The sequence below is a fragment of the Venustampulla echinocandica genome (genome assembly GCF_003357145.1).
Source record: "Venustampulla echinocandica strain BP 5553 chromosome Unknown scaffold_8, whole genome shotgun sequence".
NCBI classification, from domain to species: Eukaryota; Fungi; Ascomycota; class Leotiomycetes; order Helotiales; family Pleuroascaceae; genus Venustampulla; species Venustampulla echinocandica.
The window spans coordinates 1,233,402-1,249,506 of record NW_022474213.1 but is presented as its reverse complement, the minus strand read 5'-3'; the positions used below and the strand labels follow the sequence as shown (position 1 = coordinate 1,249,506).

Genomic DNA, 16,105 nt, shown 5'->3' with positions numbered 1-16,105 from the left:
TTTTAAACTTGGCGATAGTTTCGCCCAGTTCCAAGATACAGCAGGCCACAGTCCAGATTATACCTATTGTAAACCTCGCAACTATCGAGTCTTAGATTATTATCCCGGTTTACCCGGCCACGCTTCAGATGATGGGGCAGCAGCGCTATGAATTTGCAATGGAGAAGAAGCTTCTATTTCCGAGTCGCACACAGCCGTTTGGATCATGGAGGTTGCAAAATAGATGATGCTTGATAGCCAAGAATCGCTTCACTAATTGGCAATAAACTCCACGTGCGAGGAGCACTTTGGAAAAAATGAATCGTAATTGGATTCCCGAGCGTTCCAGAGCAGTGACTGTAACACAACATTAGCATCCCAAGCGCTCGAGTTTAATATTAACAGCCTCAACTCTGGTAGATCAAAGGAAAACTAACATCAAACTAAGTTCATCGGCAACTATTTTGCTACGACACTCCTCTTGACGGTTTTTGCATCGGATACCACGGCAGGACGAAAAGATCTTCTCGAGTGCAATGCGATGTAACCGTCCGAGAAACATCGAGAAACTCCATTGTCTGCTGCGAAATGACACCCGTTCAGGAAGGTATTGATGTGCTGGCTTATCTCTTTGACCAAGAATACACGGCGGTGTCCCAACCAGCGAATGCAGTTGACGAGCGTGCCCGGTGATGTGAGGGTAGGTCCCAGGAGCGGCAGTCGGCCGTTGACTACTTATATTAATTAATATAATCTCAATGGATGAGTTCCAATTCAAGGAAGGCTGAGGGTCTGAGCAAGCCGTAACGGCAAATTCATGGCCACAGAATCGTATTCAACGCGGAACTCTACCACACTGATTTTGAGGTAGTTTCGCAGGGGAAGCGCACACCGATATCTCCATATACACTTGCAGAGGATTGGCACTGCCGAGAGTCGTACCGAACAAGTGAAAAAGATATATGCAGCAACGCCAACGTCTTTTGCGCCACGAGCTAGCGACAGTCGCAGGGTGGTGGAGGGTCAACTCATCGGCGCCGGTCATCACGAAAGATAAATGGGGTGGGGATACGACGAGATTCTCATATGTAGCAGGTGCCAAGACACGAAGGTATATTAAACGGCATTGCGCCCATGATGGGGTTCAAGCAGAGGAGCGCTCAGGTCCCCCAAAAAGGGATTTGGGCGCGGGATGACGAGCAGCAGAAGCGTCTTTAGTACTTCGTAAGACAACATCATGTACCGGAGGCTGGGTTAGGGGTGGGGGTGGGAGTGGGAGTGAGTCGGGAGCAGGAGCGTCCCCGATAAGGCCCAGGTTTTTGCTTGTGCTTTGCGGCGATCACTGAGAATCTCTCCTTTCACTTGAATGGGATGGTTGGGCAGGACCCCCGGGCCAAGTGCAACACCGGTGCGAAGCACTCGAGAACCGATCATCCTGAGAGCGAATTGGCCGTCGGCAGATCATCGACGCCTATCAGCAGGTGCTGCCTTTGGGCAACCAGGGCATGCAAGGGCGGGCATGACACGCAACCTGGTGGCGGCGAGTAACCAGGAAACCGAGCTTGTCGCCAGTGGGTGAGGCTTTTCGCGCTACCCTACTAGATAGCTGCCGGCGTCTCGAGGCAGTTGACGTTACTTTCGTGGTTTGAGGTTGTTGGCTGTTGACGGTTGTCCTCCAGGTTGGGAGAAGATGTCGCTTAGCTACACCTCACCTTACCCGAGTAGCGGCCTCCAGTCCCTGTTCTCGTCAGCGGGAGATCATCTGCTTCAGCCCAACTCTTACGACCTCCCGTTTGTAGTTCTCTCGTCTCCAGCAAACAACCCTCCCTCGAACATCGACATTCCTCGCGCCCGGGTCCTCTGGGCTCTGCTCGTGCCTCCGTCCAGGGCTGACTCTGTCACGTCTTTGCGTCTGGGCTCTGGCACCGGCTGCCCGTCCCCGAAGTGGCAGGTTGGCAAAGACATATCACGGAGAGGAATCGGAGATCGGGCCAGGTGCTGCCCTTTTCCAAAGCTATCCATCCCCTTCTGACGTTTGCCGTGGTATTTGGGAACGTTCCCGCAAGGTTCGAGGTTTGTCTTGCACACCATCGCGGAGAACTGCTTCCTCTTCGGCGCACACCCATCTTGACGAACGAGCGGATTCCTGTTTAGGCCATGATATATCTGGGCCTCACTTGATGGAAATGGTGTGCAGGGACAAGTCAATGGCCCCATCCGGGCTTATCTTGACCTCAAACCCGCTCGGCAATTGAGGTTGTAACCGGCAGACGGACCTAAGGGCCACGCTTTTATGCACTGCATGATATTCCACTTCATTGCTTCGATGAAGCGAATCTGCAGCGGCGCCTTCCTATGAGATCTTTGGGACGATGAGGAACTTGGGCAGTGGTACCGCTTGCCAAGCCTCTCTGGCATGTCTTCGTATATGTTTTCAATCTCTCGTGTTGATCAGCTGCCAATTCCATCGTAGTCGATACGGGGACACCTAAGGTAGCACACTTTTCAAGAAGGTGTTTAAGTCAAGTTCAAGTTTGAAGTGCCTCTTGATGTGGTGTTCAGGGGACCGGGCCTTACCTTCGTCATAGCGAACGATTATGAAGCCATCCTATCTTGCTTCAACATTTCTAGTCTCGGACAAGGTTCGATGATGCTTGGGAAATATAAATATGTCCTTGGTTTCCTACTCACAGCCCTTTCCATCGCCAGTCTCCCATCCCTTCTTATTTATAAAACAACTATTCCTGAGTGCCCCATCAAACAGCATCTTTGACCATGGCCCCATATCTTGCTAAGCTCGCCGCATTGGCAGCAGTCATTGCACCCCTTGTCTTCGCAGCACCCGCTTCCAACCTCAAGGTTCGGAATTCTGATGCCACCAATGTGGTGCCGGATAGCTACATTGTGGTGTACAACGACCAGGTCAGCGCTGCGACTGCCGCCTCGCACATCGATAGGGTTAGCTCGCTGATCTCAAAGCGCGATACCGACGGAATTGGAGCAACCTACGATATGGATCTGCTGAAAGGGTATCAGATCACTGCCGATGAGGATACCATTCAACAAATTGCCGCCTCACCAGAGGTAAGTCTGATTCGCCGATAGCTACATTATGATTTCTCACACTTCTAGGTCGCATACATTGAGAAGGATGGCAAGGTGCAAGCCTGGGATTTGTTGACGGAGTCTGATGCACCGTACGGTCTTGCCCGCGTTTCTCACAGGACCCTTGGAACCTCTACATCCTACGTCTATGATTCCTCAGCTGGCAGTGGTGTCACTATCTATGTCGTGGATACTGGCATCTACATTGAACACGCTGAATTTGGGGGTCGGGCTTCGTTTGGTGCTAACTTCATCTCTGGCTCTCCCGTAAGTCGCTTCATGCTCATATCTCCAAGATGAGGCTAACGATGAGCAGAACACCGACGAGTACGGTCATGGAACCCACTGTGCTGGAACAGCAGCAGGCACTACCTACGGTGTAGCCAAGAATGCCAAGCTCGTCGCTGTCAAGGTCCTCGACAAGAATGGCTCCGGATCGTTTTCCGGCGTGATCTCTGGAATTCAATGGGTGGGTAACAATGCTGCTCCCAATTCGGTCCTCACCATGTCCCTTGGAGGCGGCCAATCCTCCGCTGTAAACTCAGCTGTCGCCAGTACTGTCAGGGCTGGGGTGACCGTCGTAGTCGCGGCTGGCAATTCCAACGCCGATGCAAGCGGCTACTCTCCTGCCTCTGAGCCTACCGCTATCACCGTTGGCGCTACAGACTCCTCTGATACCCGAGCCTCTTTCTCTAACTGGGGTAGCCTCCTAGACATCTTTGCACCAGGCGTTAATATTCTCAGCTCGTGGATTGGCGGGAGGACTGCCACCAACACCATCAGCGGTACCAGCATGGGTAAGTGGCAAATCCTTTTTGATGTCAGCGTGACTTTTTGGATTCCCGGCTGACATTGAAACTATTAGCTACTCCCCATATTGCTGGCCTTGCAGCCTACCTCATCAGCCTTGAGGGCTTGTCCGGCCCAAATGCAGTCGTCGCCCGTCTTCAGCAACTGGCCACCTCTGGGAGGGTCACTGATGCAAAAAGCCCGAAAAACTTGATTGGCTACAACGGCAGCGGTCTGTAATTAGCTAAGGAGGTTCAGGCAAGAATTTTGTGGCGTAAAATTTCATTTATTGTCGCTGGTTTGTTGCGATTGTGACGTGGCGGTGTGGATACTATCACATTGTTGTTTGAATGTAGAGAAACGAAGTGATTCGGTTGTCTAATTGAGCCTTATTAACTCATCGTCTTTACCATATGTGAAGCCAGCGCACGTCAACTCTTTCTACCTGCTTATTTCCAACCAGCCCTACGGCAGGGTTAACATGTAAACAGTGCCTAAAGGCGTTAGAGATGAGATCCAAATGTGTTAATAAGAAGTAGTCAATGGAGTGAAGTAGCACAGTGGATTCGCCAAATATGTATTGCTAAGAACAATGGTCGTAAAGCACCTAGGCCGGTTAGGCTATTGAGGTGCTGTCTCCATGGGTAACAACGCAAACCCACACTACCCGTCTAATCTCGAGGGCTATATTTATGTGGCCAAGCGCTAGACTATGAGGAGACCATTCCTTTACCAAGAGGCATTGTACAGGTTAAGGTGTATAGTAGAAAAGCTCTGGGTATTGAAGGATGCGCAGCCAACGTATAATGTTATGCGGAGCGGTCAGGTCCGATTCAAGTGTGTTTGACCATAGAATAATTAAACACAGGGGAAAAGTATGAGAAAAATAAAGAGGTGATCGATGACAATTCATTAAATAAATAGCACCTCCAATGTTATAATGCATAAACCCTAATGGATCTTTGAGTCGCATTATAGGATGAAGGATTGTATTTGGGGAATAGACCGATGATTAGCCGCGAGAGGCATATCTCCCGCTGTAGTCGCAACTTGTCCACGTTTAGGATCTGTACACTCACACTCGAATTTGCAAACCACCATGGTATTACGGTGCGCTGTCTTTACATTTATTATATAGAACGATGGGCAGTTCAGACCCAGATGCTGCGAGTGCAGGTACAGAAATGGCCCCCTGCGTGCCTGTCGAGGTTGACTCCCGCTAACAACCCTCCAGGTCCCTCTCCCTCTTGGTCGAGCATATCGATATCGACCGAACTCCTACGAGCAGAATTGGTCCGACGAGATGAAGGCACACCCAGCTCTAAGCCAGAGTGTGGATCGGGTGCAAAAGGCAGCTACAACACGTCGGCACATGTCTTCGCCTTGATCCTAATATTGGTCTTGAGTATCACCGGTATTAAAGCCCCCGTCGCTGGGTATTACTCTTGCTGATTTGAGAATGTAATAGCTTGCGGATTTCCCTTGATCTCTCGTCGATCATCCAAAGCCTCTAGTGCAGGAAGATTCATATTTTACTCGCAGCACTTTGGCACCGGGGTGCTTATAGCAACAGCCTTCGTTCATCTTCTTCCAACAGCCTTCACCTCCCTTACCAATCCGTGCCTTCCGCATTTCTTCAGCCAGGGATACCACCCTCTAGCTGGCTTGATTGCCATGGTATCAGCCCTTATTGTGGTTGGGCTTGAGATGTTTTTGACCGCGAGGGGAGCCGGTCATTCACACTCACACGGAGGGGATTGGGATCCGGTGTTGAACGAGGAGGACCACCACCATTATGCGAACGGATCTGCCGAACGTCAACCCAAGAATAGGAACACACGATTAGGAAAGCTAGGATTGAACCGTAGAGCAAACGAAATTGCGCTGGATGATATTGACGCTTCGGAGTCCCTTGTTGCTGGCGTTTCTCCACTCCCAGTGTCGACGCCGGAAATCAAGCACCAAAGTAGAAACCGAGGGGAGAATGATGACAACGAATCCGACCTAGACCTTGATGAACTCGATCCTACCGGCCAAATATTTAACCCCCCTCGTTCTGATATCGAAACGCCCCCCCCGCGAGCGACGACAGAGCTCTCCCAAGAAGAGGAGCGCAAGCGGCAGATTCTACAGTGTCTTCTCCTCGAAGCTGGCATTCTATTTCATAGTATATTCATTGGAATGGCTGTGTCAGTTGCAACCGGTCCGCCCTTTGTTGTATTCTTGGTTGCTATTGCGTTTCATCAATCGTTCGAGGGTCTCGCTCTTGGCTCACGAATTGCCGCCATCAGTTTTCCTCACCATTCTCCGAGACCATGGCTTATGGTCCTCGCATATGGAATCACCACGCCTCTCGGACAGGCCATCGGATTGATAGTACAAAACTGGTACGACCCTAGGAGCGCAGTTGGATTGCTCATGGTAGGGTTTATGAATGCTATTTCGAGCGGACTACTGCTCTTCGCGGGATTGGTTCAGCTGCTAGCGGAAGACTTTCTAAGTGATAAAAGTTATGGGATATTGAAAGGGCGAAGGAGATTAGAAGCCTTTATAGCTGTGATCAGCGGAGCGGTGCTCATGGCTTTGGTAGGCGCATGGGCTTGAATACGTTTTTGCTCGCATCGGGGTGTGGTAGGATAAGCATTAGCATTGGGCGGCGCATGGAGTTTGTTTTAAACCGGTGGATAATGGCCTTAGTTAAATAAGCCTTGCAGCGTTTAGTAATTGTTGATACATTAGGCCACTTGTGGATGGGCTCCCCTAACGACGGCTGCCGTCTCTCTTGCGAATAGACTTTTAGCAAGGCACTTAATTGTCTTTCAATGATATAGTAGCCGACTGATAGTTCAAGTTTCGCTATATAATCAAACCCCGACATATTCTAACGCCTTCCACAAAATCTATCTTGATAGTTTCAATATCGTATATTAATCATTATTATTTCGTGGCCACATCAAGTCCAATTTATTCCGGCAAGGCGTGCTATTTTGTGGGATCAATCCCGGCCACAGAATTCAGTTGAAACTCGTTCCCCCAATTCCCTGTCCAAAATTACTAGCTGCAAGGCCGTTGCTTAGCCTTCGCCCACCTGGACCAACGGGCTCTCTCAATCCGATGGGACTACTCATCCTACTCTCGAAGCTACTTCCGAGCTTGCTGGAATTACCGGCTTCGGTGCCGGTCCAACTCTTCTTGGATGATATACGTGCCAGGGAAGGCCCATCCACAATATCCAAGGCCTCCTCATCATCGTAATATGTCAGGACCTCATCACCTTCCAGGATCGCACCGTTCTCACTCTCGTCGATGGGGTCTAATAAATTCTCGTCCTCTTCATCGCTCAAATCCGATTCCGATTTATCGAATCCGTCCATCTCAACTAGATACCAGATTGGAATGGCTCCGATGGCGGCAAGGGTGCCCAGCAGCCACCATGGTGTTATCACGTATCCCTTCTCTAAACCCCAAGTAAATGCTACACCACCGATGGCTGGGCCCACGGCTCGCCCAATGGCCGAAACACTGACTGCAACACCGTTCAACGTGCCTAAAATCCGTAGGCTTACAGCACTGTTGGTCAACAATATAATCGAGCATGGAAACGCAAAGATAACAGCGAAACTTTTGACGATCATAATGCTAAACATTGTGGCTTGCTGCAGAGAATGTGACTGAATGAGAGCAGTATAGGGAGTGACGAAGCAAACCACAGGAAATGTTATGGCGCAGCATTTAAAGCAGTTCAACACCCCGAATTTCCTGGCGACCGGCGGGAAGATTAGGAATTGTATAAAGCAGCCGATAATGCCGTACATTGTGAACAACGTGCCAATTCGACTTGCTCCGAGTCCAAAGCCTCCGGAGAATTTAAACGGCAGACGGGTATTGCTCGAATCAGGCGTCTGACGGGGGTGGTGCATGAAGATAGGGAGGAGTTGATCATATGAAACCGAGTGTAGAGCGAGGAAGGTGTACGACATAAGGTTTATAACACTCTGCCGTGTAAATACCTCGGAGAACGTGGGCCGAGATTGAGGTGGCTCCTGCATAGAATCCTTTGAGGTGAATGCATCATCGTCAAAAGCTGTCGATGATTCAGATCTAGAGATGGATATTCTTCGAAGTAGAGGGGCTGACGGGTCATCGCCGGTAGCGCAAGCTCGTCCAAAAGGCTTGGGCTTGGGGTGGAGACGGAAGAGGACCTTGAATGCTGAGACAAGTGACTTGCCCAGCTCACGGCCGTAGTCCGTCTTATGCTTTTTTGTCTCCAATGTTTCCTGGAATGCGTTAGGCACTTGCTCGGTACCTAAGATGGCGGGAGAAAGATCTCACCTTGAGAAACAAGAACCCGACAGTGATTCCTGTCAAAAATAATGCACTTGCAACGATGTTTGGAAGGGCAAAGGGATACTTGATTAGGAATTTGTTCTGTCCAAACAATCCGGGATAATTTTCGGCTGGTTTGGCGAAGAAACCACCAAATGTTGGTCCGAAAATGGAACCTAGACTCCATACTAGCGGCATGATGGAAAATGCCCGTGGTTGAAGCTCCTTCTGAGGAACCATTTCAGCAACAGTTGTGCGAATAACGCCGACTTAAAATCCCGCAATGGTTGGAATACAAGACACCATAATGCCCCCACTTGAGTGAACAAAGAGCGCTAAAAGCCGAACCACCTTCAATAGAACTAAGACCATCTGGTAATTGGGGAACTACCCACGCTAGTATTATCAATGGCTCACTCAAGTTGGAACATTTTACTATCTCATATTCCAATTAATGCGGTATGTTAGTAAGATTTCAGGATCTGGTTTGAGGCTGGAGACATACCATTTCCATTGCACGCGCCAGCCAGTGCTCTTGCAAGCATGGCCATGGGAAGCGATGTGGACAAGCCCCAAAACAAGGTAGAAACCATAGTACAAGTAAGCGCAACTAAAATTGCAGGTTTGCGACCAAATCGATCCGAAGCCCTGCCCCAGATAATGGCCGTCACGCATTGCGAAAGAGAGAAGACGGCCGATGTGATGCCAGCCCATTTAGCAACATCCTTCTTATCAATACCGAAACTCTCAATCATCTCAGGCTGCAAACGGATATCAGCATGCTACAGGGTATAAGCGCTGCATAGAGGGGTCGTACCAGATATGGGAAGACGGAAGTCAAGGCCACGGGTTCAGAAAATCTGCATATTGCTAATTTTTAAATGTTAGTTGGACATGCAAAGGGCAGGGAGAGATAACAAGTGGGTGAGCATTAAGGGATTTGAAATATCAGACATCGCCGAGAGATAGACACTACATGACCCGCAGAACGAAGTGTTTTGATTTTCTCGACATAGTCGAGTAATTAATTCTTCGCTATGCCACACCCTCAAACCGAAGTTGTGAAACTAAGCACATTGATTTGTTTGTAAAGATGCTCCCTCGCTTTCTTCTTAAGAATGGCCATGTACCTATGTCCCTGGTCTTCCTCATCGATGCATTTTTGATAATTTTCACAAGCCCAAGAAGAAAAAACCCCTGGGCTGTTCGTCCCAGCAAAGGTACTGCACATGCCAGATATTCGAATATATTTTCTTTTTCAACAAGACGGGGAACGAGAGTTAAAACGCACCGAGAATAGCCAACTGCTTTGCGGGTAGCTTGGGGGTGCCACGTGACCGCATCTTTACCACAGGGTGGCGGGACGACGAAAGCGGGGGCAAAAGCTTTCAAGTTTCGACGAACATGGAAGGCCACCAACTTGTGGAGGAAAAATGTTTTGGCGGTCACTTAACAGCTCAGAGAAATAGAGAAAGATAGCTTTTTCTTGTCGACTAGTATGAGTATCTTAGAATAACCAAGACTAGAGGGAAAAGATAGGAGGAGAGCAATAAGTGGAGAGGAGAGCACCTAGGTAAGTGAGAGGCCGAGAGTTGGACGTGACTCTTAACTCTGTACAGCGATAATAAATAGTACTAGGAAGCCGCAGATCCAGGCTAGCAAAGAACTAACCCGGATCAGGTCTGGACTGGCCGACGGGAGGCTGCGGAGAGAAAGAGGAAAAGTGGAAAGAGCCCTGTACAGCACCTACTAGGTAGGTACCTTAGAGAGGCAATATGCCGAGTCACGTGGGGGAAGGTATTACCTAGGTAGGCCTTAGGTAGTACTTTACCGCCGATCGGCATCGGCATCGGCATCGGCACCGGCACCACACATCCGTAGTAACATGTACCTATCATGCTGTGGCTGAGTTGCCCCGTGCCTTTCGCGCCGCCGTTCTCGCTCCGACCACGTGAGCAGAGACTTGGCCGCGGATGGCATGCGCGCAGGCGGGAGGCGGGGCGGAGCGGGGCGGGGCGGCGGAGCAGGGGGAGAGCTACGAAGTACTGGCCATCCATCATCATCGTTCATCTTGTCGTACTCCGCACTGAGTTTACATCACCAGCATCAAGGAGAAGCACTTTAATAAGCCCCCACTAACTGCTCGTTCGTACTTATACCTTCTTATTATACGTGCACTCCTCTCCTCTCCTCTCCTCCTCCCCCCCTTCCCGAACTCCGCACTATCACACAATTGCACGCTCACCCACTTCGACCCTAAAATAATCGCTTTGTACCGACACCTACATCTACGCCCACTTTTGGGCACGAAGCTTCATCCTGAATAGGCAGCTCTTTACGGAATACCTTTGTACGGAAGACGACGTGGGCCGACATGCACGCGCTGGGATAGCAGGGAAGCTACGGTGCTGTCACGGTGCTAATCCAATGACACAAATGTTGCCTGGCTCTTATTTTGGAACTGGAGCCTCTTGAACGTTTCCTATTTTCTGAGCATTGTAAGCATCCGTCTGCTTTCTGATTCTTTGTTACTGGTAGTAGCTGGCCGTCTTAATCTCCAATTGCCCTTGCTTTTATTTGACGACTCGCACCTACTCGGGTGCTTGACCCCCTTATCGCCGACGCTCTCCGCCTGGCGCCCGCACCCAAATCCTCGAATGGATCGCGTTTCGTTTTCCTCCCATAGTTTCGAAAGCTCGACCTGCTAACCGCTGCCCATCATGAGTAGCACTACAAATGAGAAAGTAAATATGTCGAACAACGAAAGAACTCCCTTGATTGCCACGGTCCGGGTCGCCCCACCGCGTCACCGATACCCTCACAACGTTGTCCGTCGATTCTGTACCATCGCGTTGGCTTCCTCCTTGGTGGCCCTCGTTGTAATTTTCCTCCTTCCTGTCGCCCTTCTTCCAGGGCACCGTCACCGTCGACCCATCCCTCCACCTCCGCCCGGTCAGTCACCAAACGCTATCACATTCAAGGAGCTTCAGAGCATCCTGTCAGAGACACCCAAAGCCGAGAAGGCCCGGGAATGGAGTCGCTACTACACTTCAGGGCCTCATTTGGCAGGGAAAAACTACAGCCAGGTTTTATGGACCCAGGAAAGATGGGAGGAATTTGGTATTAAGACGGATGTCGTGGCGTACGATACATATCTCAATTATCCCTTGGGTCACCGATTGGCACTTTACGAAAGCCAGGGCGCAGAGCAGGCCGAGGACACTGCGTCATGGAAAGTAAAATTCGAGGCCAGCCTAAAAGAGGATGTACTTGAGGAAGACGAGTCTACTGGCCTCGAAAACCGAATCCCTACATTCCACGGATACTCAGCATCCGGAAACGTGACCGCTCCATATGTCTATGTTAATTATGGCACCTATCAGGATTTCGAAGACCTACTCAAGGCCAATATCACTCTAGAGGGCAAAATTGCTCTTGTGAGATATGGCGATATTTTCCGAGGTTTGAAAGTGAAGAGGGCTGGGGAGTTAGGCATGGTTGGGGCAGTAATTTTCACTGATCCAGGTGATGATGGACCAATCTCGGATGATGATGGGGTGGGTACATATCCCAATGGCCCAGCCCGTAACCCAAGTTCTGTACAGCGAGGAAGTACACAGTACTTAAGTGTGGCCCCTGGAGATCCGTAAGTGTTGTCGATTCGCCGATGATATTGTTGATAGCAAAGCTGACCGATTAGGACCACACCTGGCTACCCGTCTAAGCCTGGAGTTCCACGTGAACCAGTCGATGGAAAGATACCCAACATTCCTTCCATTCCAATCTCGTATGCCGATGCGATCCCGATTCTCTCTGCCCTCAACGGACACGGCCCGGCGGCCAAGGACTTCGGGCCCTACTGGCAACAAAACCTAGGCTTGCAGTATAAGGGCGTTGAATATAACATCGGACCATCTCCCGACACACTGCTGTTGAACCTGGTCAATGAACAAGAGTACGTCACAACGCCAATTTGGAATGTAATCGGTGTCATTAATGGCACTTTGGCGGATGAGGTGATTGTCATCGGAAATCACCGCGATGCGTGGGTTGTAGGAGGTGCCGGCGACCCCAATAGCGGTTCAGCTGCCCTGACCGAGGTGATTCGGTCTTTTGGTGTTGCTCTGTCTAAAGGCTGGAAGCCCTTGCGCACGATTGTCTTCGCTAGTTGGGATGGTGAAGAGTATGGCCTCGTTGGGTCTACGGAATGGGTAGAGGAGTTCTTACCTTGGTTAAGTCATGCGAACGTGGCATATGTAAATGTTGATGTGGCAACCGTGGGACCCAACTTCCACGCGTCGGCGAGCCCCTTGCTAAATAAGGTTATGTACGAAGTTGCAAACCTCGTTCAATCACCGAACCAGACTATTCCTGGTCAAACTGTGGGTGATTTGTGGGACGGTGAGATCACTACTATGGGTAGTGGGAGTGATTTCACCGCATTCCAAGATTTCGCTGGAGTACCATCTATTGATTTGGGCTTCGGACCGGATCCAGCAAATCCCGGTGACAATGCAGGCACCATCTATCATTACCACTCTAATTATGACTCCTTTCACTGGATGGAGACTTTTGGAGACCCGGGGTTTCATTACCACGCAACAGTTGCTAAACTTTGGGGACTATTTACGGCTAGACTTGCTGAATCACCCGTCATTCCGCTGAATGCAACGGACTATGCTGTTGCGTTAGAGCAGTACATTTCCGATGTAGAATCCAAAGTTGATGCCACAATTGCTGGTACGACGACCCCAAAAGATGAGGCTGAAGCTCGTACACGCCCGACCCCAGGAGAGCCGAAGGGAGATATCGAGGCGCTGAAGCTTGCTTTTGACAAACTCCACGAAGCCGCGCGCAAGCTCAAGAAAGCTGCGCAAGCACACGATACATGGGCTGCCACGCTCTCGGATAGAGCTGGGGAAGATCTCCCATGGTGGAAGTGGCTTACAAAGCTCAAACTCATAATTAGAATCCGACGCGTGAACGTCAAGTACAAGTATCTAGAGAGACAATTCCTACATCAGGAGGGACTGGATGGCAGATCCTGGTTCAAGCATGTTGTCTTTGCTCCTGGTCTTTGGACGGGATATTCGGGTGCTGTGTTCCCAGGCTTGACGGAAGCCCTCGATACGAAGGACTACGATAATGCCCAGCGGTGGGCTGGTATCATCGAGGGTAAGCTTTCGCAAGCTGCTGGGAGCCTGAAATAGAAACAGTCGCTCGTATTAAAAACAAATAATCATTCGGGCATTGTAAACTTCCCAATAGGGACCTTGATCTAGAACATTTGCTTGTTCATATACGGTGACTATTATCGAAGGCTACTTGCAATTGCTAACCTTTCGAGATTTGCAGAGAGTTTCGTATTTTCTTTTAGCTACCTAGTGGGCGAGACTACGTGGCGACTAGTTTTTATATTAATTCATAGTTGGCTTGTTGAGAACGGCATTTAGCTTCTACTAAGTTGGGTATAGATTCTAATAAACTCCATGGGGATCTAAAATGGAACGTAGCGTATGTCAAATGGAGATTGAGCAAGGCGTATATTACAGTCTGGAAAGTATAATATCCGCGAGTGAAGTGGGAAGAAGCAGGGCCCGTGCTTGACGTGGTGGAAGCTAGAAATATTTGGAAAACATAAGGTAGGTCCTAGGTAACCCTCTAAACATAATTGCACGTTTTAGTAGGTTGTTGCGGAAGTGTAGTGCCGTGAGACGTTTCGTAATAAAGAGAGGTAAGATGTAGATAAGCTCATATCTCCATAGGCAGGAGATTGGGTATATAATATGCTTCATAATTAAACGTATAAGGAGTGGTTAACTCAATCACTGTGCCCCTAGAGTCTGCAAAGCAGCTCTCAGTTCTTTCACTGCGGTGTTTGAATCTTCAAAATTTAGGGCTGAGATGGCCCATCTGGCGTGTTTTTGTGCTTTAGCGATCGCAATGTCATCAGTGTTGTACTGTTGGTTTCTTGGCTGAGATTGATCTGGGATAGAGGCAGTTGGCGGTAGTTGGCTCAAGGGCTGTGGAGGCGGGTTTTGCTGATACGCGGATGCTGGGCGCGGGGAATAGTGCATGGGCTGCTGGGGTGGTTGTGGATTTGGGGGTGGAGGGTTTTGTCGGTAGTAATCCTGAGGTGGCGGTTCTGATGGCAGCTGGTTAATACTTGGAGGAGGAAAAGATTCGAAGTCGCGCGAGACGTCCAGGCCCGGTGCAGTCGATGGCTGGTCTGGCAAACCTAGGTCTAGGACATCACCGGGAGGGGCCGTGGGCAGTGTTGGCTCGGACGGTTCTGATGCGAACGTAGGCACCTCGGGGAAGTATCCACCGCCTACAGAATCATTTCTATCCTTCGGGGACGGCTCTAGGGGGGAAACATTGTCATCTTGGACGGCAGTATATGGAAACCCATCTCGAGGATATGGCTCAAACTTGGCGGGAGAGCCTGTACCAGGTGAGCCGCGCGCCGATACTTGTGCAGATGGATGTAGGGACTGGTCGATCGATGATTGTCTTGCAGCTAGTGCGTCTATCTGATGCTGCTCGTCAGGGGCGTCCTCAACGGATGGTTGATGGGGTCTGCGAGGCTGTCCCAATTGCTGTACTTCGGGGTCGTCTGGGTCTAGGGCTGGTAGGATTTCTTCTGTCGCGGGCTGGGGTTTTGGATTCGACTGATTTGGGTCGTTGCCTTCCTTTAGAGCCTTGAGTATCCTCACGGTATTCCACTTCGCATATTTGATCTTGGCCAGGGTGTCCGTGGATAGTGCTGACCAGATATTGTCGAGCTCGAGAAATGTCGCCGCAGCTTGGAAAGTGTCCGCCGTTTGCCTCCATAAGAATCAGAGAGTGTCCCTATTTGCCAACGGGAAAGACATACCTTGTAACCTTGTCCGCCTGGACGGCTCTGTCCGCCCGCTGAAATGTCTCAAGAGCAAACTGCTCCACATACGCCTGGCCAGCGGCATCATCGACAATGGCATCGTTTGCAGGATTCTCTGCTTTTATCTGGCACCAGTATACTTTCAGCGCCTGCACAGAGCCCATTGAGGGGTGATGTTGTGGATACCTGTTCCAGCTTGTCCATCAGCGTCGTCGTGTACTGCAATGTCTCGGGGTCGCCATTGTGCAAGTCTTTGGAGAGTATCTGGTTGACGACCCAGTATTCGCCTAAAGCAGGCATGTTAACACTTGACTGGCGGGACTCTGCGATATTGGGAGTGAGAGGGATGAGGTAATGAGGCAAAATACCTACACCAATAAGCTATCACCGGCTTCGCCGTCTCGAGCTGCGATGCGCGGACGAGGAATCTGGTAAGGTCGGCGGCCTTTAGTTTGGGTGGGATATTGGCAGGCATTTTATGGCATGGCACGCAGGATGGGAGCGTAGTGGTAGTGGTGGTGGTGGTTGGTGGTTGGTGGAAGTGGTATTTGTTTGAAACAATTGAACTATTAGAACACAACGGTGTTGGCAGGCAGATATATATCGAGATGGCGAATGGCGCCAGTGAATCTCTGGAGTGCTTGTATCTGTACTTGTGCCGCCACCTCTTGCTAGGTACACGAAGAAGTATCCTATACCCCGCCGTGGCTGGGCAGCGGTAGAGTATCTACTCCGTATCAGCACTATGAAGGTATGTACGAAGTACCACGTACCTAGGTACCTATCCTTATAATAGGTAATAGTAGGTAAGCTACCTTACGTACTGGTACTTAGTACTCGCATACAAAATACCACGCAAGATCTTGCGTGCGTAGGGAGATAGGATATAGATGTAGACATCTTTATTATAAGGTCGTCCTAGCAAACGAGGCTGAACGCGGTGGCACGTGACCAGGCTGCGAACCGGTTCATGAGAGCAGCCGAGAAGGCGCATCTGGACAGCTTGTCAACATCCCCAATCCCAAG

At 50.1% G+C, this 16,105-nt stretch overlaps 5 protein-coding genes across 5 annotated transcripts; 3 read left to right on the top strand and 2 right to left on the bottom strand.

The window, feature by feature from the left end:
• Positions 1–2,754: 2,754 nt before the first annotated feature.
• Positions 2,755–4,113, top strand: BP5553_08768 (Subtilisin-like protein; the record flags this gene model as incomplete). Its single annotated transcript, XM_032017391.1, has 4 exons — positions 2,755–3,063; positions 3,112–3,351; positions 3,401–3,881; positions 3,950–4,113. The coding sequence occupies 4 exons, from the start codon at positions 2,755–2,757 to the stop codon at positions 4,111–4,113; spliced, it is 1,194 nt and encodes a 397-aa protein (XP_031866822.1).
• A 902-nt stretch (positions 4,114–5,015) lies between these two features.
• Positions 5,016–6,477, top strand: BP5553_08767 (Uncharacterized protein; the record flags this gene model as incomplete). Its single annotated transcript, XM_032017390.1, has 3 exons — positions 5,016–5,049; positions 5,108–5,287; positions 5,342–6,477. The coding sequence occupies 3 exons, from the start codon at positions 5,016–5,018 to the stop codon at positions 6,475–6,477; spliced, it is 1,350 nt and encodes a 449-aa protein (XP_031866821.1).
• A 410-nt stretch (positions 6,478–6,887) lies between these two features.
• On the bottom strand, positions 6,888–9,542 carry BP5553_08766 (uncharacterized protein; the record flags this gene model as incomplete). Its single annotated transcript, XM_032017389.1, has 5 exons — positions 6,888–8,150; positions 8,206–8,468; positions 8,705–8,960; positions 9,017–9,069; positions 9,491–9,542. The coding sequence occupies 5 exons, from the start codon at positions 9,540–9,542 to the stop codon at positions 6,888–6,890; spliced, it is 1,887 nt and encodes a 628-aa protein (XP_031866820.1).
• A 1,377-nt stretch (positions 9,543–10,919) lies between these two features.
• BP5553_08765 (uncharacterized protein) lies at positions 10,920–13,409 on the top strand (the record flags this gene model as incomplete). Its single annotated transcript, XM_032017388.1, has 2 exons — positions 10,920–11,845; positions 11,900–13,409. 2 exons carry the CDS (start codon positions 10,920–10,922, stop codon positions 13,407–13,409), a joined length of 2,436 nt encoding a protein of 811 aa, XP_031866819.1.
• Positions 13,410–14,024: 615 nt separating this feature from the next.
• On the bottom strand, positions 14,025–15,554 carry BP5553_08764 (Uncharacterized protein; the record flags this gene model as incomplete). The annotated part of the gene is made up of 4 exons (XM_032017387.1): positions 14,025–15,027; positions 15,077–15,204; positions 15,266–15,366; positions 15,452–15,554. The coding sequence occupies 4 exons, from the start codon at positions 15,552–15,554 to the stop codon at positions 14,025–14,027; spliced, it is 1,335 nt and encodes a 444-aa protein (XP_031866818.1).
• Between the last annotated feature and the right edge of the window lie 551 nt (positions 15,555–16,105).